General features: G+C 37.6%; 1 protein-coding gene across 3 annotated transcripts in view; it reads left to right on the top strand.

Moving 5' to 3' along the window:
- Positions 1-27,589, top strand: part of LRRC7 (leucine rich repeat containing 7) — a 615,708-nt gene that overhangs the window by 294,662 nt on the left and 293,457 nt on the right. For all 3 annotated transcript variants that reach the window (XM_069565050.1, XM_069564900.1, XM_069564988.1), the window contains one exon: positions 20,970-21,048. In XM_069565050.1, coding sequence (XP_069421151.1) covers positions 20,970-21,048 — 79 coding nt within the window. The remainder of the gene's footprint in view (positions 1-20,969; positions 21,049-27,589) is intronic.

The following is a 27,589-nucleotide window of genomic DNA, read 5'->3' on the forward strand; positions in this document are numbered from 1 at the left end:
ATCAGAATATTCTATTTGTCTTATGTTCAAAGAACATCCTGATTCCACTCACTTCCTTCTTGTTCATTGCTCCTACCCTGATGCAAGCCATCATCAACTCTCTTTATGGTTTATTTTCAATAGCCTGTGATTGACCTCCCTCTCAGGAACACTGTACTACTCAGGAGCCAGTGCTAGCATGCATGCATGCTAAGTTGCTTCAGTCATGTCCAAGTCTTTGCAACCCTGTGGCCTCTAGCCTGCCCAGCTTCTTTGTCCATGGGATTCTCCAGGCAAGAAATCCCCTCTCCAGATGATCTTCCCAACCCAGGGGCTGAAGCTGCATCTCTTAATGTTTCCTGCATTGGCAGAGGTGTTCTTTACCACTAGTGCCACCTGGGAAGCCCGTGATCCTCTGTAATTATATATCAGATTATATCACACTTATGTGTTTCTATATCAATCTATGTCATTCAGAGTAAAAAGCAAAATTTTTGTGATGGCTTGAGGGGCCTATAGAAGTTGACTGCCCCCCCACCATCTCCCCACCATACATACCCTTATTACTTCTCTAACCTAACTTTTTGCTGCTCTTCTCTTCCTCATTGTATTCTATCCACACTGGCCTCCTTGCTATTCCTAGAATATGCCAAGAATAATTCAGCTCTGTAGCATCTTCAGTGTCTATTCCTTCTGCTTGAAACTCTTACTTTCCACCCTCAGATGCCAGATATCTATATTTCTGTCATTCTCATCTTCTTTAAGTAATTTCTCAATTTCCATAAGGTTTGGAAATACTTTATGGAATAAATAAGGTTTACCTTAATCAATCTAGTTAAGTTTGAAATCGTCAGGCATTTGTGATCCATCCTGATTCTGTTCTAATTAGATTTTCTGTAGCATGTCTCAAAACTTAAATGCAATTTAATTTTATATATTTCATAATATGCTAATTATATCTATGGTTTATTGCATGTGTTCCTTTGCCAGAATATAAGTTTCACAAATGAAGGGAATGTATCCATCTTTATCACACTGTATCAACAATGTTTGATACAATTCCTAATACAGAGTAAGAACTCAATAGATATTTTTTGAATGTATAAATTACTTTCCTTTTGGATATCTTATAATCAAAATATCAGAGAATCATATAAGACATAATGATAAAGCAATGATTCCTTACTTTATAACCATATACAGCATCTTGTTATTTTTCATTATTTCATTTCAGAAAGAATACAATCTAAAATCATGGAAGAGGGAGTCATATGAACTAAAACAGTTGAATAAACTTCCATGCAGATGATAGAATTTAAATGTATTTATATAGATAAATTTAGACAAGATTTGGATGAAAAAGTGGGTGGGGATAGGTAACATAACTTTATTCATAAAGTGATATTAAAAATAAATATGTGTTATAGAAATGTCATACACCCAGTTTTGTGTTTCAGAGATCTTCTATTCATGACATAGGAACAAATGTTGCTATTGGTATTGGTAGATTCTTTAAAATCACAAAATTGTTGCCACACTTAGATTCCATACTTATCTATTACACTGGAAAAAAAAATGTTGCTTTTATACTTTAATTACAGCTTAAAGGGCTTTCCTACCCACTCCAGCGTTCTTGCCCGGAGAATCCCAGGGACAGGGGAGCCTTGGTGGGCTGCCGTCTATGGGGTCGCACAGAGTCAGACATGACTGAAGTGACTTAGCAGCAGTAGCAAAGGGCTTTCCTGGTGTCTCAGTGGTAAAAATCAACCTGCCAAGGCAGGAGACATGAGTTCAATCCCTGGGTTGGGAAGACACCCTAGAGAAGGAAATGGGAACTCACCCCTGTACTCTTGCCTTCAAAATCCCAAGGACAGAGAAGCCTGGCAGGCTATAGTCCATGAGGCTGCAAAAGAGTCAGATGAGATTTAATGACTAAATAACAACAAATAGCTTAAAACCAACTTAAAGTCTAACACAATTTTAATGACATTTAGTTTTGGCTTTCATTTTGAAATCAATAATGTTTCATAATAAAATAAATTATAAAGCTATATTCATTAATATTTTATATTTTATATAATTAAATTTTTTTATATTTACATAATTAAATATTGTATAATTTAACAAAATTAAAAGATGCTTACTCCCTGGAAAAAATGCTATGACCAATCTAGACAGCATATTAAAAAGCAGAGACATTACTTTGCTGACAAAAGTCCATCAGTCAAAGTTATGATTGTTCCAGTAGTCATGTATGGATGTGAAGTTGGACCATAAAGAAAGCTAAGCACTGAAGAATTGATGCTTTTGAACTGTGGTATTGGAGAAGACTCTTGAGAGTCCCTTGGACTGCAAGGAGATCCAGCCAGTCCATCCTAAAGGAAGTAAGTCCTGAATATTCATTGGAAGGACTGATGCTGAATCTCAAATACTATGGCCACCTGATGTGAAGAACTGACTCATTAGAAAAGACCCTGATGCTGGGAAAGACTAAGGGCCGGAGGAGAAGGGGACGACAGAGGATGAGATGGTTGAAAGGCATCACCGACTTGATGGATATGAGTTTGAACAAGCTCGAGGAATTGACAGGGAAGCCTGGTGTGCTGCAGTCCATGGGGTCACCAAGAGTTGGACATGACTGAACTACTGAACTTAACTGATATTAATTACAGATTTAAGGTTCTTCTGTCAAGACATGGAAAGGGTAGTCCAAATAAAAATATTTAGCCTAAATTTACCTGTGACTTTCAACTTCTCCCATGCTAGGAAGGAAAGAGCCACATTGGATGATTTCAGAATTCTCCCTTTTCCCTTCTCTGGTGGAAGAATGGCTGAGCAGTCAATGGTCAGATAGAGGCAGGCGAATTAAAACCCCACCAAGTAGATTAATTATTGAACCATGAAGAGTTGAGCAAGCAGGACCTTCTTCAACCTCTTTTTTTAAGAGGAGGAACAGAGAAAACAATCAGATAAAGTAGGCTTTTACATCTTTTCTTCCTCAAGGTATTAATATCTTGAGTTGGACATGACTGAACAAATGAACTGAATGAAATTTTGCATAACTCCATTGCATTAAAAGCTTCGTTTCCAAGGAGTTTTAAGATCAAAATGCAGAGGTGTTATTTGTCATTTGACAGTACTTTTGTGTACATATTCAAAATAGATTTATGGCATAGTTACTGAAGTGAACATTTGGGGAAAATATTACCACAATGTCCTAATTGGAAGGGTAAACTTTTTTTATCTCATCTGATATTTGTGAATAAGGCAATTGTCAATTTTTAAAACTAAATATATCATTTTGCTTATAAAACACAGTACTTCCCCTGTAATTATTTCAGAGCACAGTCCTTACTGGTTGTTCAGTTTAGGTTCAAATCTAAGCTAAATATCAATATAATGAGCCTGACTATCCAGGAATTCCCAAAAGAATTAAAATTGTAGTGCCTTTAGAAAAAAAGTTCTTTATAGGCCTGTGTTAGAAACTTTATGTGATGTCTCAGCTGAAAAATTGAGGTTAAAACTTGAGTTACACATCTACAAATGTTTGAATCTATTTTTTGTAATAATAGCAAAAAAAAATGGCTAGAACAAGATACATTATAAAAGTGAAGTCCTATTTCTGGGTAACTTCAAATCAAAGCAAAGTTAATCTTAAGTGTGTGTATGAACTTTTTTATAATTAAGGAGTATATGTGTGTGTATATTTATATATATATATATATGTATACATATATTAGTATATAACATTTTAAAAATCAAACATGCTGTATTTCAGAGGACCAGAGAGGCCAATCTCAAAAACTGGTTAATAAAAATGAGGATTCTACAAGGAATTTCCTGGCAGTTTAATGGTTAAGACTCCATGCTATCACCACCAAATTCACAGGTTTGATCCCTGGTCAGATCTCACAAGCCACCTGACCAACCAAAAATTTAAAAAGAAAAAAACAAGATGCTTAAAAAAAATATGGGCTCTATGATAAAATACCACCCAATTCGAATGAGAAGTAACATAATAAGGAGAAACAATAGATATGGTGTAAAAAAATTAATCAAACCCCACATATATCTGTTTCTATCTATAAACACCCATTAGGTATTTTAATAAGTCACCTAATCTTTGTGAATGTGTGTTTCTTCATCTACAAAATGAAAATAATATTGCCTAATACATCTTCCTCACAAGATTATTAAAGGGATTAAATTATTTTACACAGTGGCATAAAGTACAAGTTAACTTTCCTGTTATTAATACACAAATTTTATCTAGTACTTATTAGGTACTTATTAAGTGCCTGACATGATACTAAGTGCTTTGCAACATACTATCTAGTACTCAGAACAGCTCTTTGAACTAGACCAGAAATGAGAATCTTATGTTCAAATATTATAATGTCTGACCAAGATTACATGGCTACTTGACAATACTGAGATTCAGTCATCCTTCCAACCTGTGCTTTTAACTACAATACTTTATTACCTGGTGGCTCAAACAGTAAAGAATTTGCCTGCAATACAGGAGATCCGGGCTTGATCCCTGGGTTGAGAAGATCCCCTGAAGAAGGGAATATGTACCCACTCTAGTATTCTTGCCTGGAGAATTCCAAGGACAGAGGATCCTGGTTGGCTAAAGTTCATGGGGGTCGCAAAGAGTCAGACATGACTGAGTGATTAACACTTTCACTTTTTCACTTTTTCCATGAGTTGAAGATATGCTCTAGAATCTTTTCCTAAAGTCTAAGGGACATATATTAGTATATATAGTAAAGTTCTCCTGGCAACCTATTTTTCCAAATGTGTTCTGACTTTCATGGGCAAATTGAAATAGCTATGAAAAATCCACAAAAATAGAAAAATATCGCTCAGCATAGGCTAGTTATATATGTTTATTTATGTATTTACACTATAATTTATAAATACATGTTTATGAATACATGAATTTACTGTTTACTTCGCATCTATTAAAACATTTATCTGAACTACTACATTGATAAGAAATTGAGATATTCTTTCAGCACACTAATTTCTTTCTCTTTGCTATACTCTTAGGTAGATAAACTTTGCAAATTTATACAAGTCAGATCATTTCAACATGATTGTTGGTCCCTTGATTGGCATACACCCTCTGCTTCTGTTTCAAATGACTACATAAAACATATATGCAACACTTTGTGCCAGTTACTTCACCTACTTTACCTCCTTCAATCCTTACTGCAACTCTCTGATGAAACCATTCATATAATAATGATATTGCAGAGTAGAAAACTAAAACATCAAACATTTATATGACTTGCCTAGTTACCCAACAAGAAGTTAGTAAAGTTGGATTCAATTTTTTAAATTTATTTGTTTTAACTGGAGGAAAATTGCTTGCAATATTTTATCGGTTTCTGCTGTACAACAGTGTGAATCCCTTGTGACTCGGTCAGTGAAGAATCTGCCTGAAATGTGGGATACCTGGGTTCGATCCCTGGGTTGGGAAGATCCCCTGGAGGAGGGCATGGCAACCCACATCAGTATTCAGGCCTGGAGAATCCCCATGGACAGAGGAGCCTGGTGGGTTACAGTCCCTGGCATTGCAAAGAGTTGGACACAACTGTGCAGCTAAGCACATGAATGTGCATACACACACACGTGTGCACATATATCAGTTCAGTTCATTTGCTCAGTAGCATCTTACTCTTTGTGACCTCATGGACTGCAGCATGCCAGGCTTCCCTGTCCATCACCGGCTCCTGGAACCTACAGAAACTCATGTCCATCATGTCAGTGATGCCATCCAACCATTTCATCCTCCATCTTCCCCTTCTCCTCCTGCCCTCAATCTTTCACAGCATCAGGGTCTTTTCCAGTGAGTTGGTTCTTCACATCAAGTGGCCAGAGAATTGGAGTTTCAGCTTCAGCATCAATCCTTCCAATGAATATTCAGCACTGATTTCCTTTAAGATTGACTGATTGGATCTCCTTGCAGTCCAAAGGACTCTCAAGTGTCTTCTCCAACACCACAGTTCAAAAGCATCAATCCTTCAGTGCTCAGCTTTCTTAATAGTGCAACTCTCACATCCACACATGACGACTAGAAAAACCATAGCTTTGACTAGACGGACCTTTGTTGATAATGTCTCTGCTTTTTAATATGCTGTCTGCTGCTGCTGCTGCTGCTGCTTCTGCTAAATTGCTTCAGTCGTGTCCGACTCTGTGCAGCCCCATAGACGGCAGCCTACCAGGCTCCCCCATCCCTGGGATTCTCCAGGCAAGAATATTGGAGTGGGTTGCCATTTCCTTCTCCAATGTATGAAAGTGAAAAGTGAAAGTGAAGTCACTCAGTCGTGTCTGACTCTTCCCGATCCCATGGACTGCAGCCTACCAGGCTCCTCCATCCATGGGATTTTCCAAGCAAGAGTACTGGAGGGGGGTGCCATTGCCTTCTCCAAATATGCTGTCTAGATTGGTCATAACTTTTCTTCCAAGGAGCAAGCATCTTTTAATTTCATGGCTGCAGTCACCATCTACAGTGATTTTGGAGCCCCCCCCCCCCCCCCCCGCCAAATAAAGTCTCTCACTGTTTCCATTGTTTCCCCATCTATTTGCCCTGAAGTAATGTGACCAGATACCATCATCTTAGTTTTCTGAATGTTGAGTTTTAAGTCAACTTTTTCGCTCTACTCTTTCACTTTCATCAAGAGGCTCTTTAGTTCTTCATTTTCTACCATAAGGGTGGTGTCATCTGCATATCTGAGGTTATTGATACTTCTCCCAGCAATCTTGATTCCAGCTTCTGCTTCATCCAGCCCAGCGTTTCTCATGATGTACTCTGCATATAAGTTAAACAAACAAGGTGACAATATACAGCCTTGATGTACTCCTTTCCTGGTTTAGAACCAGTTTGTTGCTCATTGTCCAGTTCTAACTGTTGCTCCTTGACTCACGCACAGATCTATCAGGAGGCAGGTAAAGTGGTCTTGTATTTCCAACTCTTTAAGAATTTTCCACAGTTTTATATACCACCTCTATCTTGAGCCTACTTTTACTTCATGCCCCATCCTCTTGGTGATCACAGAGCACCAGACTGGGCTCCCTGTGTTATGTAGCAGCTTCCCACTAGCTGTTTTAATGATGTTCATATATCAATGCTACTTTCTCAATTAGTCCCACCTTCACCCTCTCCTTTCCACACTGTGTCCACAAGTTTATTTTCTACATTTGTGTCTCCATTACTTACCTGCGAATGGGTTCATCAGTACCATTTTTCTAGATTCTATACATATGATTTATATATGATATTTGTTTTTCTCTGTCTGACTTACTTTACTATGTGTAACAGGCTCTAGGGTCAAACACCTCTCTGCAACTGACTCAGTCAGGTTCCTTTTAATGACTGAGTAATATTCCTTTGTGTATATGTAACGCATCTTCTTTATCCATTCAACTGTAGATGGACACCTGCTCCCTTCTATGTCCTGGCTATTATAAATAGTGCTGCAATGAACACTGGGGTGCATGTGTCTTTTTGAGTTGTGGTTTTATCGGGATATATGCCCAGTGGTGGGATTACTGGGTTAGATGCTAGATGCTTTCAAACTGTGCTGCTGGAGAAGACTCTTGAGAGTACCTTGGACAGTAAAGGAGATCAAACCAATCAATCTTAAAGGAAATCAACCCTGGAAGGACTGGGCTGAAGCTGAATTTCCAATACATTAGCCACTGATGCAAAGAGCCAACTCATTGGAAAAGACTCTGATGCTAGGAAAAATGGAGAGCAAGAGGAGAAGCAGGTGACAGAGGATGAGATGGTTGGATGGCATCAGCAACTCAATGAACATGAGTTTGAGTGAACAGGGAGATAAAGAAGGACAGGGAAAACTAATGTCCTACCGTCCATGAGGAGGGAAAGAGTCAGACATGAATTCACTACTGAACAACAACAAGTGCCAGATTCATTCCTAGATTGTTAAGGAACCTCCCTACTGTTCACCATAGTGGCTGCATCAATTTACATTCTCAGCAGCAGTGCAGGATGGTTCCCTTTTCTCCACATCCTCTCCAGCATTTATTGTTTGTAGAAATTTTGATGATGGCCATTCTGATTAGTATGAGATGATACCTCATTGTAGTTTTGATTTGCATTTTTCTAATAATGAGAATCTTTTCATGTATTTATTAGCAATATGTATATCTTCTTGGAGAAATGTGTATTAAGATCTTCTGCCCATTTTTTATTGTGTTGTTTGTTTTTCTGATATTGAGGTGTATGAACTGCTTATATATTTTGGAGATGAATCCTTTGTCAGTTGCTTCATTTGCAATTATTTTCTCCTGTCTTGAGGACTGTCTTTTCATCTTGTTTATCTCTCTTTTGCTTTGCAAAAGCTTTTAAGTTAACTCTTGCCGGAAAGGTCCCATGGATGGAGGAGCCTGGTAGGGTGCAGTCCATGGGATTGCTAGGAGTCAGACAAGACTTCACTTTCACTTTTCACTTTCATGCATTGAAGAAGGAAATGGCAACCCACTCCAGTATTCTTGCCTGGAGAATCCCAGGGACGGGAGAGCCTGGTGGGCTGCCGTCTATGCGGTCACACAGAGGCGGACACAACTGAAGCGACTTAGCAGCAGTAGCAGCAGCAGGGTCTCATTTGTTTATTTTTGGTTTTTTATCCATTAAGTTAGGAGGTGAGTCATGGAAGATCTTGCTGTGATTTATGTAAAAGAGTGTACTTCCTATGTTTCCCTCTAAGAGATTTATAATTTCTGGCTTTACATTTAAGTATTTAATCCATTTGAGTTTATTTTTTGGTACAGTGTTAGGATGTGTTCTAATTTCATTCTTTTATATGTAGCTGTCCAGTTTTCCCAGCACCACTTATTAAGTAGGCCATCTTTCCACCATTGTATTTTTTTCCTCCTTTGTCAAAGATGAGGTGCCCATATGTGTGTGAGTTTAATCTCTGGGCTCTCTCTCTCTTGTTCCACAGGCCTGTATTTCTGTTTTGTGCCAGTACCATACTATCTTGATGACTGTAGCTTTGTAATATAGTCTGAAGTCAGGATGGTTGATTTCAACAGATCCATTTTTTTTCCCCTCCAAGATTCCTTTGGTTATTCAGGGTCTTTTGTATTTCTATACAAATAGTAAAAAAAAAAAAAGTTTCTAGCTCTGTGAAAGTGCCATTGGTAACTTGATAGGGATTGCATTGAATCTGTACATTGTTTTCAGTAGTATGGTCATTTTCACAATATTGATTCTTCCCATCCAAGCACATGGTATGCCTCTCCATCTGTTTGTGTTGTCTTTGGTTTCTTTCATCAATGTCTTATAGTTTTTTGCATACAGGTTTTTTGTCTCTTTCAGTTCAATTCAGTTCAGTTCATTTCAGTCTCTCAGTCATGTCTGACTCTTTGCGACCCCATGAATCTCAGCACGCCAGGCCTCCCTATCCAACACCAACTCCCGGAGTTCACTCAAACACACGTCCATCAAGTCAGTGATGCCATTCAGCCATCTCATCCTCTTTTGTCCCCTTCTCCTCCTGCCCCCAACCCCTGCCAGCATCAGAGTCTTTTCCAAATGAGTCAACTCTTCACATGAGGTGGCCAAAGTATTGGAGTTTCAGCTTTAGCATCAGTCTTTCCAATGAACACCCAGGGCTGATCTCTTTTAGGATGGACTGGTTGGATCTCCTTTCAGTCCAAGGGACTCTCAAGAGTCTTCTCCTGCCGGGGTCCAGCCCCGGTGGATCCAGGGAATTCGAAGCGGGGATGGCGTCAGCGATTAGATAAGATTATTTATTTAGAGACAGAAAGAGAGATTAGGAAAGAATAGCGTAGTGGAGAAAATAGAGGAGAAAAGAGGCTGAAATTCCTTGGTTTACACAGGAAGCCAATAAAGCCCCGAGACAAGGGACTTGCACCGTCTACGTAGGCCACAGGCACCCACTTGAATAGCAGAGGATGCCCTGCCTTGTGTTCCCTCTCACGTGGGTCTCTGAAGCCCGGGCAAATAAGTAGACACGGCGAGCCTCTGTGCTCCAAACGGGAATTAGCCTGAAAAGGAGAGAAAGAAAAGAAGACACAGGGGAAACCAGTCTGTCCATGAACTGGTCCATCTCTTTATTTTTCAGGAAAGCTTTTATACTTTAAGTTATACATAGAGATCAATGGATAATACAAAACATGCGGGGTCAACAGACCTGACCCTTATCGAGACCAGGCACTCTTTGTGCATGCATACAAAGGTCTTAGGTGATTTTACATCATCTTCTGGCCAGGGGGACTGCTAACGTTTTATGACCCTTTCTTTCTGATAATGGTCAGTCAACCAGAAAAATTATTTTTTCAAAGGGTGATTTTTTCTTAAACCAGGCGCCACTCTCTGAAGGCGCCAGATACAGTTGCATTCCTACAGGGCAAAGGTGCAGTGGGCTATAATCAAGAAAAGAATTTACTAGCCTAAGGTCTAATGTGATTAATATCAAAGGTTATTACTTATTTTTCCCATATGGCAGTTATATCAATTAATGTATATAAGGGACAAGGGATATGGAGACTTAGCAGCAAATATTGGCTCAACAATGAAACCCTCCACCGGTATATTTCTAACAATCCACTAATACTGCACTAATAATTTCTAAGTTCTCAAAAGACTCTGTATTTAGAATGTTTAGAGCGTCTCATGCCTCTCATGATTGGGAGGCTGTGAACAATCACATGTGGTTGTAAGAAGCCAGATAAACTTGCCAGGCAAGCTAGAGAGCCATCAGAGGAGTTTTTGGACTGAAACACTCTTGTTACACCCAGGAGACTTATTAACTGGAGCTCTAAGTTAACTCTTTTCAGAGAAAGGTGGTAGGGGATATCCCCCTGTTAATGTCAGAAGAGTTGGTGAAAGGCATAATACAATAAGGCAGAGAGACTCTGGTTTTGGGGTAGATGCTCGATAAAGTCCAGGGGGTTCCCTTGAAGCCTTATCTCGCCTTTGCCTGTCAGGCCTCTTCCTCATGACCTTTGCCACGGGCGGGATTCCCTATGCTGGCTCCTGGTATTCTCCAACACCACAGTTCAAACACATCAGTTCTTCGGTGCTCAGCTTTCTTCACAATCCAACTCTCACATCCATACGTGACCACTGGAAAAAACATAGCCTTGATGAGATGGACCTTTGTTGGCAAAGTAATATCTCTGCTTTTTAATATGCTATCTAGTTTGGTCACAACTTTTCTTCCAAGGAGTAAGTGTCTTTTAATTTCATGGCTGCAATCACCATCTGCTGTGATTTTGGAGCCCCAAAAAACAAAGTCTGACACTATTTCTACTGTTTCCCCATCTATTTCCAATGAAGTGATGGGACCAGATGCCATGGTCTCAGTTTCATGAATGTTGAGCTTTAAGCCAACTTTTTAACCCTCTTCTTTCACTTTCTTCAAGAGGCTTTTTAGTTCCTCTTCACTTTCTGCCATAAAGGTGGTGCCATCTGCATAGGTGAGGTTATTTCTCCCGGCAATCTTGATTCTAGCTTGTGCTTCTTCCAGCGCAGCATTTCTCATGATGTACTCTGCATATAAGTTAAATAAGCAGGGTGACAATATACAACCTTGACGTGTTCCTTTTCCTATTTGGAACCAGTCTCTTGTTCTGTGTCCAGTTCTAACTGTTGCTTCCTGGCCTGCATACAGATTTCTCAAGAAGCAGGTTAAGTGGTCTGGTATGCCCATCTCTTTCAGAATTTTCCACAGTATATTGTGATCCACACAGTCAAAGGCTTTGGCATAGTCAATAAAGCAGAAATAGATGTTTTTTTCTGGAACTCTCTTGCTTTTTTCCATGATCCAGTGGATGTTGGCAGTTTGATCTCTGGTTCCTCTGCCTTTTCTAAAACCAGCTTGAACATCTGGAAGTTCACAGTTCACGTATTGCTGAAGCCTGGCTTGGAGAATTTTGAGCACTACTTTAGTAGCATTAGGTAGGTTTATTCCTAGGTATTTTATTCTTTTTGTTGCAATGGTGAGTGGAATTTTTCCTTAATTTATCTTTCAGATTTTTCATTGTTAGTGCATAGGAATGCAAGAGACATCTGTGTATAAATTTTATATCCTTCAACTTTACTAAATTCATTGATTACCTCTAGGGATTTTCTGGTAGCATCTTTAGGGTTTTCTATGTATAGTATAATGTCGTTTGCACGCATTGAGAGTGTTACTTCTTCTTTTCCATTCTGGATTCCTTTTATTTCTTTTTCTTCTCTTAGTAGCATGGTTAGGACTTTCAAAACTATATTGAATAATTGTGATAAGAGTGGGCACCCTTGTCTTGTTTCTGATCTTAGAGGAAATGCTTTTAGTTTTTCACCATTGTGAATAGGTGTTTGCCATGAATTTATCACATATGTTTATTATGTTGAGGTAGATTCCTTTTATGCCCATTTCCTGGAGAGTTTTTATCATAATTGGGTGTTGAATTTTTTCATAATGTTTCTCTGCATCTATTGAGATGATATGTTTTTTGTCTTTCAGTTTTTGGTATGGTGTATCACATTGATTGATTTCTGTATGTTGAAGAATCTTTGCATCCCTGAGATAAACCCCACTTGAGCATAATGTATGATTCTTTTAATGTGTTGTTGGATTCTGTTTGCTAGAATTTTGTTGAGAATTTTTGCATCTATGTTCATCAGTGATATTGGCTTGTAAATTTCTTTTTTTGTGATACCTTTTTCTAGTTTTGGTATCAGTGTGATGATGGCCCCATAGAATTTGTAAGTTTTCCTCCCTCTGCAATTTTTTGAAAGAGTTTGTGCAGGATAGTGTTAGCTCTTCTCTAAACATTTGGTAGAATTCAGGTATAAAGCTGTCTGGCTCTGAGCTTTTATTTGTTGGAATATTTTTTATCACAGTTTTGATTTCAGTTAGTTCACTTAGTTCTGCTTATGATTGGTCTGTACACATTTTCTATTTTTTCTTAATTTAGGTTGTGCTTTTCTAAGAATTTGTCTATTTATTCCAGGTTGTCCATTAAATTAGCATATCAGTTCAGTTCAGTAGCTCAGTTGTGTCCGACTCTTTGCGACCCCATGAATCGCAGCACGCCAGGCCTCCCTGTCCATCACCAACTCCCGGAGTTCACTCAGATTCACGTTCATCGAGTCAGTGATGCCATCCAGCCATCTCATCCTCTGTCATCCCCTTCTTCTCTTGCCCCCAATCCCTCCCAACATCAAAGCCTTTTCCAATGAGTCAACTCTTTGCATGAGGTGGCCAAAGTACTGGAGTTTCAGCTTTAGCATCATTCCTTCCAAAGAAATCCCAGGGCTGCTCTCCTTTAGAATGGACTTGTTGGATCTCCTTGCAGTCCAAGGGACTCTCAAGAGTCTTCTCCAACACCACAGTTCAAAAGCATCAATTCTTTGGTGCTCAGCCTTCTTCACAGACCAGTTCTCACATCCGTAGATGACCACAGGAGAAACCATACATTAGCATATAGTTGCTCATATTATTAGTAGTTTCTTATAATCCATGGTATTTCTGTGTTGTCTGTTGTAACTTCTTTTTCATTTCTAGTTTTATTGACTTGAATCTTCTCCCTCTTTTTTTTTAAATGAATCTAGTTAATGGTTTGTCAATTTTGTTTCTCCTCTCAAAGGACCAGCTGTTAGTTTTATTGATCTTTGCTCTTGCATCCTTCATTCTCTGTTCATTTATTTCTACTCTGATCTTTACAATTCCTTTCCTTCTACTAACTTAGGCAATTTTTTTTCTTCTTCTTTTTCTTGTTCCTTTAAGTCTAAGGTTATATTATTTGTTTGATGCTTTTCTAATTTCTTGAGGTAGACTTTTATTACTATAAACATCCCTCTTAGGTCTGCCTTTACTGGATCCCATGGGTGTTGAATTGTCTTGTTTTCATTGTCATTTGTCTCTAGGTTTTTTGTTTTGTTTTTTTTTTTTTTTTTTACCTCTTCAATTTATTCAGTGACCGCTTGGTTATTTAGAAACATATTGTATAGCCTTCTTGGGCTTGTGTTGTTTATAGTTTTCTTTTCCTTTGTAATTGATATCTAGTCTTATTGTGGTCAGAAAGAATGTTTGATACAATTTCAATTTTTTTTAATTTTACCAAGGCTTAATATGTGACCCAAGATGTGATCTATCCTGGAGAATGTTCTGTGTGCATTTGGGAAAAGGCATATTCTACTGTTTTGGGGGTGGAATGTCCTCTAGACATCAGTTAAGGTCCGTCTGATTGTTTGTGACATTTAAGGCTTATGTTTCTGTATTAATTTTAATTTGTCTGGACGATCTGTCCATTGGTGTGAGTGTGGTGTTAAAAGTCTCCCATTATTGCTGTGTAACGATCAATTTCCCCTTTTATATTTGTTAGTATTTGCCTTACGTATTGAGGTCCTCCTATGTTCGGTGCATATATATTTATAATTGCTATATTTTATTCCTGGATTGATCCTTTGATGATTGCATAGTGTTCTTCTTTGTCTCTTATAGCTGTCTTTATTTTAAAGTCTATTTTACCTGTTATGAGTATTGCTACTTCCACTTTCTTTTTATTTCCATTTGCATGGAATATCTTTTTCCAGCCCAAGACATTGGTCTTTATGTGTCACTAGGTCTGAAGCAGCTCTCTTGTAGAGAACATATATAGAGGTCTTGTTTTTGTATTCATTCAGCCAACCTGCGTCTTTTGGTTGGATCACTTAATTCTTTTACATTTATGGTAATTATTGCTATGTGTGATCCTATTACCACTTACTCTATTGTCTTGAATTTGTTTTTGTAGGCCTTTTCTTTCATGTTTCCTGTCTAGAAAAGTTCCTTTAGCTGTAAAGGAAGTTGTAAAGTTTAGGAGTTGTAAAGCTGGTTTGGTGGTGCTGAATTCTCTTAACTTTTGCTTATCAGTAAAGCTTTAAATTTCTCCTTAGAATCTGAATAAGATCCTTACTGGGTACCGTGATCATGGTTGTTGGTTTTTTCTTTTCATTGCTTTAAGTATATCCTGCCACTCCCTTCTTGCCTGTAGAGTTTCTCCTGAAAGATCAGTCATTAACCTTCTTGGGATTCCTTTGTATGCTATTTGCTGCTTTTCCCTCACTACTTCTAATACTTTTGTTTGTGTTTCATTTTTGTTAGTTTGATTAATATCTATCTTGGTGTGTTTTGCTCTGCTTTTTCCTGTATAGGGCCTTGTGGGCTTCCTGGACTTTGGTAACTATTTCCTTTCCCATGTTAGGAAAGTTTTAGATTATAATCTCCTGAAATATTTTCTCATACCATTTCTTTTTCTCTTCCTCTTCTGGGATTTCCTATAATTTGAATATTGGTGTACTTCATGTTGTCTCAGTGGTCTCTGAGACTTTTCATTCTTTTTTCTTAGTCTTCTCTGCTTCAATTATTTCCACCACTCTATCTTCCAACTCACTTATGAGATTCCATTTTAATTCAACAGATTCAACTCTGAATGGTTTTTTAAGTTTAAACTGTAAACAATATAATACAAGTTTTTAACAAATGATGTGGTAACATTTCACCACAGCAGGGGATTCCATTTTCAGCAGAAGATAAAGAGATACAGTCTTTTCTTTAAAATCCTACTTTAGTTTGCTTCTGCTCCCATATCTTGGTTTACACATAATTTCAGCCAATATCAGCCAAAGGCAGGCACCTGTGGAGATAAGGCATCAGCACACTGGCTTGTAATGAGCCCAGATTGGTGACTGAACAGAAAAAGCTAAAAGGAGCAAAGAAAAAGCCTTGTATCCTTTTTGGTTGCAGCTATTCTGAGTGATTATGAATACTCAGGAGAAATGTTGAGGATAGTTCAAAGGTTACCTTATTGACTTCAGTGCCATTTTGTTAACATCTAGTTAATAAGGGCAGCTCTAGGTGTTATGACCTTTCCAAAAAAAGAGAATTGCTTTTCTCATCCAATTCATACATAATGGCACTCCTAAGACTTCTTGAGTTTTCATTAAGAAACCAGACACTTCAGCAGTAATTTTAGGATAGCATAGTTTCTGATGAATTTTCACATAGAAAGAAGTGGCTGAGAAACATCCCCATAACACTTTCATACCCTTACTTTTCAGTGGTAAATGACCTGTTTGGTTTGGTTATCCTCCTGCTGCTTTGCTCGACCTCAAGATCCTATGAACATGGTGGTCTAGATCACCTTCCTAGAATCTAGGAAGGTGAGGATTTACTTTCCCATTTATCTATCATCAAAAAATTCATCTAAATCCTACCACAAACTGTTCCTTATCCTTCTGTCAGATATGAAGTACTTGGCAGGGCTAGTGCTTCATGCTTAATAATATTTTCAAGGTGAAAGTGTTAGTCACATAGTCATGTCCAACTCTTTGTGACTCAATAGACTATAGCCCTTCAGGCAACTCTGTCCATGGGATTCTCCAGGGAATAATACTGGAGTGAGTTGCCATTTCCTCCTCCAGGGGATCTTCCCAACCCAGGAATTGAACCCATGTCACCTGCATCTCCTGCATTACAGGCAGATTCTTAACTGCTAAATCACTGGGGAAGCCCAATAGTTTCAAAACTAGAGACCAATCAGTACTGCAGGGATATAACAATGGCTTCTTATAGCCATTTTCTCTTCTAACCTTTGTAGGGCTTATTAGAGTCATTCTTCAGTAACTATGAGGGATGAGTTCCAGAAGCCCTGTGGATACCAAAATCCACAGGTGCTCAAGTCCCATATATAAAATGATGGGATATTTACATGTAACCTATGCACAGAAGCAGAAGATATTAAGAAGATGTGGCAAGAATATAAAATGGTGGGATATTTTCACATAATCTATGTAACAGAAGCAGAAGATATTAAGAAGAGATGGCAAGTATACACAGAACAATACAAAAAGATCTTCACAACCCAGATAATCATGATGGTGTGATCACCAACCTAGAGACAGACATCCTGGAATGAAAAGTCAAGTGGGTCTTATGAAGCACCACTAAGAACAAAGCTAGTGGAGGTGATGGAATTCCAACTGAGATATTTCAAATCCCAAAAGATGATGCTGTGAAAGTGCTGCACTCAATATGCCAGCAAATATGGAAAACTCAGCAGTGGCCACAGGACTGGAAACGGTCAGTTTTCATTCCAATCCCAGAGAAAGACAATGCCAAAGAATGCTCAAACTACTTCACAATTGCACTCATCTCACATGCTAGTAAAGTAATGATCAAAATCCTCCAACCCAGGCTTCAACAATATGTGAACCATGAACATGCAGATGTTCAAGCTGGTTATAGAAAAGGCAGAGGAACCAGAGATCAAATTGCCAACATCTGCTGGATCATTGAAAAAGTAAGAGAGTTCCAGAAAAACATCTACTTCTGCATTATTTAATCTGCCAAAGCCTTTGACAGTGTGAACTACAACAAACTATGGAAAATTCTTAAAGAGATGGGAATACCAGACCAGCTGACCTGCCTCCTGAGAAATCTGTGTTCAGGTCAGGAAGCAACAGTTAGAACTGGACATGGAACAACAGACTGGTTCCAAATAGGAAAAGGAGTACATCAAGGCTGTATATTGTCACCCTGCTTATTTAATTATATGCCAAGTACATCATGAGAAACACTGGGCTTGATGAAGCACAAGCTGGATTCAAGATTGCTGTGAGAAATATCAATAACCTCAGATATGGAGATGACACCACCCTTATGGCAGAAAGTGAAGAAAAACTAAAGAGCCTCTTGATGAAAGTGAAAGAGGAGAGTGAAAAAGTTGGCTTAAAGCTCAACATTCATAAAACTAAGATCATGGCATCTGGTCCCATCACTGCATGGCAAATAGATGGACAAATAGTGGCAGGCTTTATTTTTGGGAGCTCCAAATCACTGCAGATGGTGACTACAGCCATGAAATTAAAAATGTTTGCTCTTTGGAAGAAAAGTTATGACCAATGTAGACACCATATTAAAAGGAGAAGAATGGAACTGAAGGAATTAACCTGCCTGACTTCAGGCTCTACTACAAAGCCACAGTCATCAAGACAGTATGGTACTGGCACAAAGACAGAAATATAGATCAATGGAACAAAATAGAAAGACCAGAGATAAATCCACACACCTATGGACACCTTATCTTCAACAAAGGAGGCAAGAATATACAATGGAGAAAAGACAATCTCTTTAACAAGTGGTGCTGGGAAAACTGGTCAACCACTTGTAAAAGAATGAAACTAGATCACTTTCTAACACCACACACAAAAATAAACTCAAAATGGATTAAAGATATAAATGTAAGACCAGAAACTATAAAACTCCTAGAGGAGAACATAGGCAAAACATTCTCCGACATAAATCACAGCAGGATCCTCTATGACTCACCTCCCAGAATACTGGAAATAAAAGCAAAAATAAACAAATGGGATCTAATTAAAATTAAAAGCTTCTGCACAACGAAGGAAACTATAAGCAAGGTGAAAAGACAGCCTTCAGAATGGGAGAAAATTATAGCAAATGAAGCAACTAACAACTAATCTCAAAAATATACAAGCAACTCCTGCAGTTCAATTCCAGAAAAATAAACAATCCAATCAAAAAATGGGCCAAAGAACTAAATAGACATTTCTCCAAAGAAGACATACAGATGGCTAACAAACACTTGAAAAGATGCTCTACATCATTCATTATCAGAGAAATGCAAATCAAAACCACAATGAGGTACCACTTCACACCAGTCAGAATGGCTGCAATCCAAAAGTCTACACGCAATAAATGCTGGAGAGGGTGTGGAGAAAAGGCAACCCTCTTACACTGTTGGTGGGAATGCAAACTAGTACAGCCACTATGGAGAACAGTGTGGAGAATCCTTAAAAAACTGGAAATAGAACTGCCTTATGACACAGCAATACCACTGCTGGGCATACACACCGAGGAAACCAGAATTGAAAGAGACACGTATACCCCAATGTTCATCACAGCACTGTTTATAATAGCCAGGACATGGAAGCAACCTAGATGTCCATCAGCAGATGAATGGATAGGAAAGCTGTGGTACATATACACAATAGAGTATTACTCAGCCATTAAAAAGAATACATTTGAATCAGTTCTAATGAGGTGGATGAAACTGGAGCCGTTTATACAGAGTGAAGTAAGCCAGAAAGAAAAACACCAATACAGTATACTAACACATATATATGGAATTTAGAAAGATGGTAATGATAACCCTGTATGCAAGACTGCAAAAGAGACACAGATGTATAGAACAGTCTTTGGGATTCTGTGGGAGAGGGAGAGGGTGGGATGATTTGGGAGAATGGTATTGAAACATGTATAATATCATGTATGAAATTAATTGCCAGTCCAGGTTCGATGAATGATACTGGATGCTTAGGGCTGGTGCACTGGGATGACCCAGAGGGATGGTATGGGGAGGGAGATGGGAGGGGGATTCAGGATTGGGAACACATGTACACCCATGGCGGATTCATGTTGATGTATGGCAAAACCAATGCAGTATTATAAAGTAAAATAAAGTAAAAGAAAAAAAAAAAAGCAGAGACATTACTTTGCCAATGAAGGTCCGTCTAGTCAAAGCTATGGTTTGTCCAGTAATTATGTATGGATGTGAAAGTTGGACTATAAAGAGAACTGAGTGCCAAAGAATTGATGCTTTTGAACTGTGGTGTTGGAGAAGACTCTTGAGAGTCCCTTGGACTGTAAGGAGAGCCAACCAGTCCATCCTAAATGAAATCAGTCCTGAATATTCACTGGAAGGACTGATGCTGAAGCTGAAACTCCAATACTTTGCCCACCTGATGTGAAGAACTGACTGATCTGAAAAGACCCTGACGCTGGGAAAGATTAAAGGCAGGAGGAAAAGGGGACAACAGAGGATGAGATGGTTGGATGGCATCACCGACTCAATGGACATGAGTTTGAGTTAACTTCAGGAGTTGGTGATGGACAGGGAAGTCTGGCATGCTGCAGTCCATAGGGTCTCAAAGAGTTTGACACGACTGAGCAACTGAACTGAACTGAACCTATACACATCCAGCTGTGTACTTTAAGTCATCTCTAGATTACTTATAATACTTAATGAGATATATAGGCTATGTAAATATTTGCCAGTGTGTAGCAAATTTGAGTTTTGCTTTCCGAAAATTTCTGAGGTTTTATTAAAAAAAATATTTCCTACCTGCTCTTTGTTAATCCGTCAATGTGGAACTTATGCTTATGGAGGCCAACTATTTGTTTAACTCATTTTTATCAACTGATTGTAACATCCACTGCATCTTTTATTCCTCTGACTATCACATTTATGGATTAAGTTGTGGCTTACTGATTTTGAGTAAGAAAAATTCGTGTTTTTCTGCCACAAAGCCAACAGCACAGCTGTGACAGCAGATGAGCAGTTCTCCAAGGGCAATCAGCCATCTGGCTACCTCAGAGACTTCGGAGAGGATTCCAGCAAGGGCTGCTCACCTAGTCACCCTCTCAGGCAGATGCAGCGTTGCACTGTGTGCCAGCTAGGAAGAGCTGTATAAAATGTTTTAGGGCTCCTGAATAGTTTGGGGATATCTATTGATTTATGATTTTTCTTTAGGCGTCTTTCCATTGTGCATGTTCAGTCTTCCCAATCTTTTAAAATGAAAGGAGCAAGCACAGATTTTACTCTTTTCTTATATCTGCTGGTTTCCCCTTCCTTTTGTTAGCTTTTATGATAACTAGATAAGCCCAACTATTTTTTCTTTAGATTAGTAAATAGCCAAGATCTATCTTATACTAAATTTTTCTGTTTTTTGTCTAATTTCCAATTATTACTTCATAAAATATAACCGTGTTCACATTTTATTTTTAAAACATAGACATGTACTGTATGACACTAATGTATTATTAAGTTTTTATTCTTACTTAATGATTATCCATATGGTGTTTACACTATGTATTTATCTATTTTTAATGTTAAACTATAGTTTAGTATATTTTCATGTACTCTTTTTCCAATTTTAGGTGTACAAGAATTTCCAGAAAACATAAAGTGCTGTAAGTGTTTAACAATTATTGAAGCCAGTGTCAATCCCATTTCTAAGTGAGTATAAGTCATCACATTTTATTTACCTTTGTGTTTCCAGGGATAAAAGAATAAAGATAAAAGAAGCTTACATAGTAAATGAATTTTAAATGCTGTGCTTAAAATTTAATTTAATAGAATATTGGTAAAGGAATAATCAAATCAGAATAGTTCAACAAAAGATGAATAAAGCATTGCTGAATAACAGTGAAGGCCTAATTGGCACAAGATGGCATTACTTTACAGCAAACCATATCATTTTTTTGGCTATCAGGTGACATTCCATGGAAAAGCACCAAAACTAAGAAAACAGTTATTAGTTGTGGTCATGCTGAAAATTAGCATCACGGTTCTGATGAAAGTTCAAGAAAGTACAAGAGTGTAAGGTGCATGAAATTAGTTGATAATGTGGTTCAAGCTGAAAAATGAATTAAGTATGATCTGAAAAAAAGGACTATTTAGGTACCAGTGATTACATGAAGAGGGAAAAAAAATATAATTATATGAGGATAGCCAAATGGAAGACATGGATGGTAAAGATGCTATAACCAGAAGTAGGGTATTTGTGTGTTACGATCTGTTAGTAGAGCAATGCCATGGGAAAGTGAAATTCAGCATGTGACCATGTTTCAAATTACAATTATGTCATAGTGATAGAGTGTGTGGAATCAAATAGGTCAAGAAACTATGACATGAATGGCTTTGGTGAGTCATGAACCTAAATGTTAAAGTTATTTAACCATAAAAATCTAGAAAGTCTATTGAAAAGTGTAGTAATATTTGAAAGTGGTTGAATTTATTCAGTGGTGTTGGTTGCAGGTAATGAGTTGCAAAGACTGGTATTTTAATTATACAAAAACTGACAGAAGGATTTGAGAAAATTCCTTCAGTCCTTTGTCCACATAGAGAAAGGGAGACAAGGAGAAACTAAAGTTCAATTAATCAATCTAGTGTTTCCAGAAGACAAAAGAAGTGTATCAAAATGCATTTAATGGGAAATTTTTCTCCAGTAGGGTTGAGGATATGTAGAAGTGAGGATGGTTTCTCTATAGATCACAAAAAGAGGATGTAAGTGAGACTAGAAATGAAATAGAATGTAAAAGGATAAGTTTAGATGAGGCTCTTTACAGTGAATGGTTAGTTAGTGAAATAATTTGAGGCCTTTAGTAGAAAGTGTGGAGCATTAAGGAACAAACTATGATTGAAAGATACAAATTTTCTACCTCAAATGTAAAATATGGTGCAGAAAAAAATGTGAAAAGTATTCTTCAAAAAACTTAGACCAAAATGCAACTTTCTCATAAAAGAAATAAATATTGCTGACATATCACAAGACTATAAGTATATCCTTGACTTAAGTCATAATCCAAGGCAGATGATTAATTGTTTTGATTTCTGGTTCTTTAATTTTAATAGCTCATTTTATATTTAGGAATCATCAGGTCTTTGGGAGTGGAAGTCAGATAATAAATTACAAAAGCGTAAAAGCTATAGTTTTATTGACTATGTCTCTGAATTCCTTTCATATACTTAACATTTCAAAAGATAAATGAATATAACCAATTTCATCAAAAAATGTCTAACACTAAAAGCAAGTTTGAGAATTCATTTTAAAAAATTACTCGAAAGAAAAGTCAATTTAGGAAAAAAAAATTACTCAAAAGGAAAATCAAATTTCCATGGTTTTGCTTTCCCAAAATATCATATAAATAGTGCCATACTTTGTGTGTTTTTACTTACCACAGTGATTTTAAGATTTATTCCTGCCATTTCAAGAATTCTACTACATTCCCATTTATTTCTAGGCAGAATTCCTTTGTATGAATATAGCAGAAGTTGTTTATATATTCCTCAGTTGATAGATAAAATTTAAGTTGTTTCTAGTTTGGAGCTATTATGAATAAAGTAGCTGTAAACATTTCTGTACAGGTGTTTGTGTAAGCATCTGTTTTCACTTCTACTAAGTGAACACCTAGAAGTAGTTTTCTGCATAGTGAGGTACATGTATGTATCACCATATAAGAAATTTCCAAACTGTTTTCAAAATAGCTATTTCATTGTGTATTCCCATCAGTAATCTATTAGATTTTCCATTATTCCTTATTATTGTCAGGATTTGATACTATCAGTTGTTTAATTTTTTTTCTATTTTAGCCATTCTAGTAGATACAGTATCTCTTTGTTATAACTCACTGTAGTTTTAATTTACAGTTTTAAAATCAAATTAAAATCTTTCCTTGTATTTCTTTAAAATATTATTGCTTCTTTGATAAATGTTCATGTTTTTTCATATTTATTGAGTTCTCTTTAATATTGAATTATAGAAATTTTTTATAAATTCTGGCTGAAAATTGGATACTTTTAGTCAGAATTTAATTTGATTTTAAAACTGCAAATATTTGCTCTCATGACTTACCTTTGCACTTCCTGAACAGTGACTTTCAAAGAGTAAAAGATTTTCATTTTGATGAGACCTATTTATAATTTTTTATTATTTATTCTTCTTGTTGCTATCTAGGAGATCTTTACTATTGATAAATCATAGTTATAAAGATTTTCCCCTAAGCTTTCCTTTGGAACTTTTGTAGCTTTGATTTTACAGTTAGGTATATGATCCATTTAAAGTTGCTTTTTGTTTATATGTATGGTGTGTGTGTGTTGTGCGTCTCTTTTTTCTTTATTTATTGCATTTTATATGTTCCAGTACCATTTGTTGAAAATTTTATCCTCTTTTGTAAATAAAATTATCTGAGTATCTGTTTTGTAAGTCAGTTGATCTTATGTGTTTGGATCCATTTCTGGATTCTATACTTTTGTGTTAATCTATATGCCTCTCCTAATACCAATTTTACACTATCTCAATTACTGTAGCTTTGTAATAATTCACACAGTCAGTGAGTGTGAGTCCTTCAGCCTTTTTCTTCTTAATCAGATTATTTGGGCTCTTCTATTCCCTTTGCTTTTCCATATATTTTTTTAAATCAGCTTGCCAGTTTCTACAAAAATATGAAAACCTTATGGAATTTTGATAATAGTTGTATTGAATCTGTAGATAAATTTGGGCAGAATTGACATGCCAAAAATATTGAGTATTCCTTTCCCTAAACATAGTGCATATCTATTTTACTCCAAGTATTTCAAGTTTGGGGGTAATTATAAATGATTTATTTATCACAAAAATACAATTGCTTGTTGTATGTTGCCTTTAAATCCTGCAACTTTAATAGATTCATTTAATGGTACTAATAAATATTTCATAGATTTGAGGGAGAATGCATGCAATTTTCTAGTAGATCATAATGTCACCTGGGAATAAAGATAGTTTTATTTCATTCTTCCCAATCTATAATCCATTAATTTACTTCTTTAGCTTTATTGTCCTGGCTAGGACCTCCTGTATAATGTTGAATAGAAGAGGTGAAAACAGACACCATTGCCTTGTTTCTCAATCTTAAGGAAAAAGCATTCAGACTTTCACCATTATGTATGATAGTTACTTTTTTTTTAAATACATTCCCTTTACAGGCTGAGGAAATTTTAAATAACCTATTTCTCACTTCCTTTTAAGCTCTTAGCAACAGGGCTCTCAAAGCTTAGATTCCTACTTTCAAACTTTTTAAGAAAATCTAAGCTTTCTCTATAATGTTCTTCAATAGTTGTGCAGTCTCTGACCACTTCCTGACTCCAAAGCCACTCCACATTTTTTAGGAATTTATTATAGCAGAATCCCAATTTCAGATACCAAAATCAGTGTTAGTTTTATAATTCTGTACAAGAAATCACCACAGACTTAGTGGTTTAAAACAATATATATCTGTTATCTTTTCATTTATGTAAGTCAGGAATCCAGGCATGCTATAGCTGGGTTCACTTTTTGAGATTTCCACCAGGCTACTATCAAAGCAACAGTCAAGATGTAGTCTCATCTGGAAGCCCAACTGGGAAAAAAATCCATTTTCAACCTCATTCAGCTTATTGGTAGAATTCATTTCCTTGCTGTCATAAACCTGTGAGCTCCAGCATTTTTCTGGCTGACAGCTAGAGGCCATTCTTGAATCCTAAATGCTAGTGCAATCCCCAGTCAGGTGACCCTCTCCATACGTAGTTCACAACACAACATCTTGTTTCTTCCGGGCCAACAGATGAGTAGAGTGAGCATCCTAGTAAGATAGAGGTGTATAACATACTATAGTTTAGAGAATGACATCCTATTTGCCACAGTCCATTAATCAGAAGCAAAGGACAAGTCCTACCAGTACTCAAGAGGAGAAGATTTTGCAAAGGCCTAAACTTCTAGGGCTCCAAAATCAGTGCAGATGATGACTGCAGTCATGAAATTAAAGACACTTGCTCCTTGGAAGAAAACCTATGACAAACATAGACAGCATATTAAAAAGCAGAGACATTACTTTGCCAACAGAAGTCCACATAGTCAAAGCTATAGTTTTTCCAGTAGTCATGTATGGATGTGAGAATTGGAACATAAAGAAGGCTGAGTGCTGAAGAATTGATGAATTTGAACTGTGGTGTTGGAGAAGAATCTTGAGAGTCCCTTGGACTGCAAGGATAAAACCAATCAATCCTAAAAGGAATCAATCCTGAATATTCATTTAAGGGACTAATGCTGAGGCTGAAACTCCAATACTTTGGCAACCTGATGCAAAGAGCTGACTCATTGGAAAAGACCCTTATGGCTGGGAAAGATTGAAGGAGGAGAAGGGGATGACAGAAGACGAGATGGTTGGATGGCATCGCCAACTCAATGGACATTAGCTTGAGCAAGCTCTAGGAGATGGTGAAGGACAGGGAACTCTGGCATGCTCCAGTCAATGGAGTCGCAAAGAGTGGGACACAAATGAGAGATTGAAGAACAACGAAACTTATAGGGGCTTCCAGGTGGCACTAGTGGTAAAGAATCTGCCTACCACTGCAAGAGACACAGGAAATGTGGGTTTGATCCCACTTTTGGGTCAGGATCCCACTTCTGTATGATTACTCAACCAGAGCCAGACATCCTGTAATGCGAAGTCAAGTTGGCCTTAGGAAGCATCACTAGAGACAAAGCTAGTGGAGGTGATGGAATTCTAGCTGAGCTATTTTAAAATTCTAATAGATGATGCTGCACTCAATATGACAGCAAATTTGGAAAATTCAGCAGTAGTCACAGGACTGGAAGAGGTCAATTTTCATTCCAATCCCAAAGAAAGGCAATGGCAAAGAATGCTCAACTACTGCACAATTGCACTCATCTCACACACTAGCAAAGTAATGATCAAAATTGTCCAAGCCAGGCTTCAACAGAACATGAACTGTGAAAATGCAAATGTTCAAACTGGATTTAGAAAATGCAGAGGAACCAGAGATCAAATTGCCAACATCCGCTGGATCATCAAAAAAGCAGGAGAGTTCCAGACAGCCACTTCTGCTTTGTTGACTCTGCCAAAGCCTTTAATTGTGTGGACCACAACAAACTGTGGAAAATTCTGAAAGAGATGGGAATACCAGACCACCTGACCTGCCTCTTGAGAAACCTATATGCAGGTCAAGAAGCAACAGTTAGAACTGGACATGGAACAACAGACTGGTTCCCAATTGGGGAAGGAGTACATCAAGGCTATTTATAGTCACCCTATTATTTAACTTATATGTAGAGTATATCATGAAAAATGCTGGTCTGGATGAAGCACAAACTGTAATCAAGATTGCCTGGAGAAATATCAACAAACTGAGTTATGCAAATGATACCATCCTTATGGAAGAAAGAGAAGAAGAACAAAAGAGCCTCTTGATGAAAGTAAAAGAGGAGAGTGAAAATGTTGACTTCAAACTCAACATTCAGAAAACTCAGGTCATGGCATCCAGTCCCATCACTTCATGGCAAATAGATGGGGAAACAATAGGAACAGTGAGAGACTTTATTTGGGGGCGGGGGGTGGGGGTGCCCAAATCATTGCAGTTGGTGACTGCAGCAATGAAATTAAAAGATGCTGACTCCTTGGAAGGAAAGTTATGACCAACCTAGACAGCATATTAAAAAGCAGAGACGTCAATTTGCCAACAAAAGTCCATCTAGTCAAAGCTATGGTTTTTCCAGTAGTCATGTATGGATGTGAGATTTGGACTATAAAGAAAGCTGAGCACCAAAGAATTGATGCTTTTGAACTGTGATGTTGGAGAAGACTCTGGAGAGTCCCTTGGACTGCAAAGAGATCAAAGCAGTCAATTGCAAAGGAAATCAATCCTGAATATTCATTGGAAGGACTGATGCTGAAGCTGAAACCCAATACTTTGCCTGCTTGATGGGATGAACTGATTCATTAGAAAAGACCCTGATGCCGAGAAAGATTGAAGGCAGGAAGAGAAGGGGATGACAGAGGATGAGATATTGCATGGCATCACTGACTCAATGGACATGAGTTTGAGTAAGCTCCAGGAGTTGGTGATGGACAGGGAAGTCCAGCGTGCTGCAGACTATGGGGTCGCAAAGAGCTGGACATGACCTAGCAACTGAACTGAACTGAACTGGGTATGGAAGGTCTCCAGGAGTAAGAAATGGCAC

The sequence above is a fragment of the Ovis canadensis genome, chromosome 1 (genome assembly GCF_042477335.2).
Source record: "Ovis canadensis isolate MfBH-ARS-UI-01 breed Bighorn chromosome 1, ARS-UI_OviCan_v2, whole genome shotgun sequence".
Lineage (NCBI taxonomy): Eukaryota > Metazoa > Chordata > Mammalia > Artiodactyla > Bovidae > Ovis > Ovis canadensis.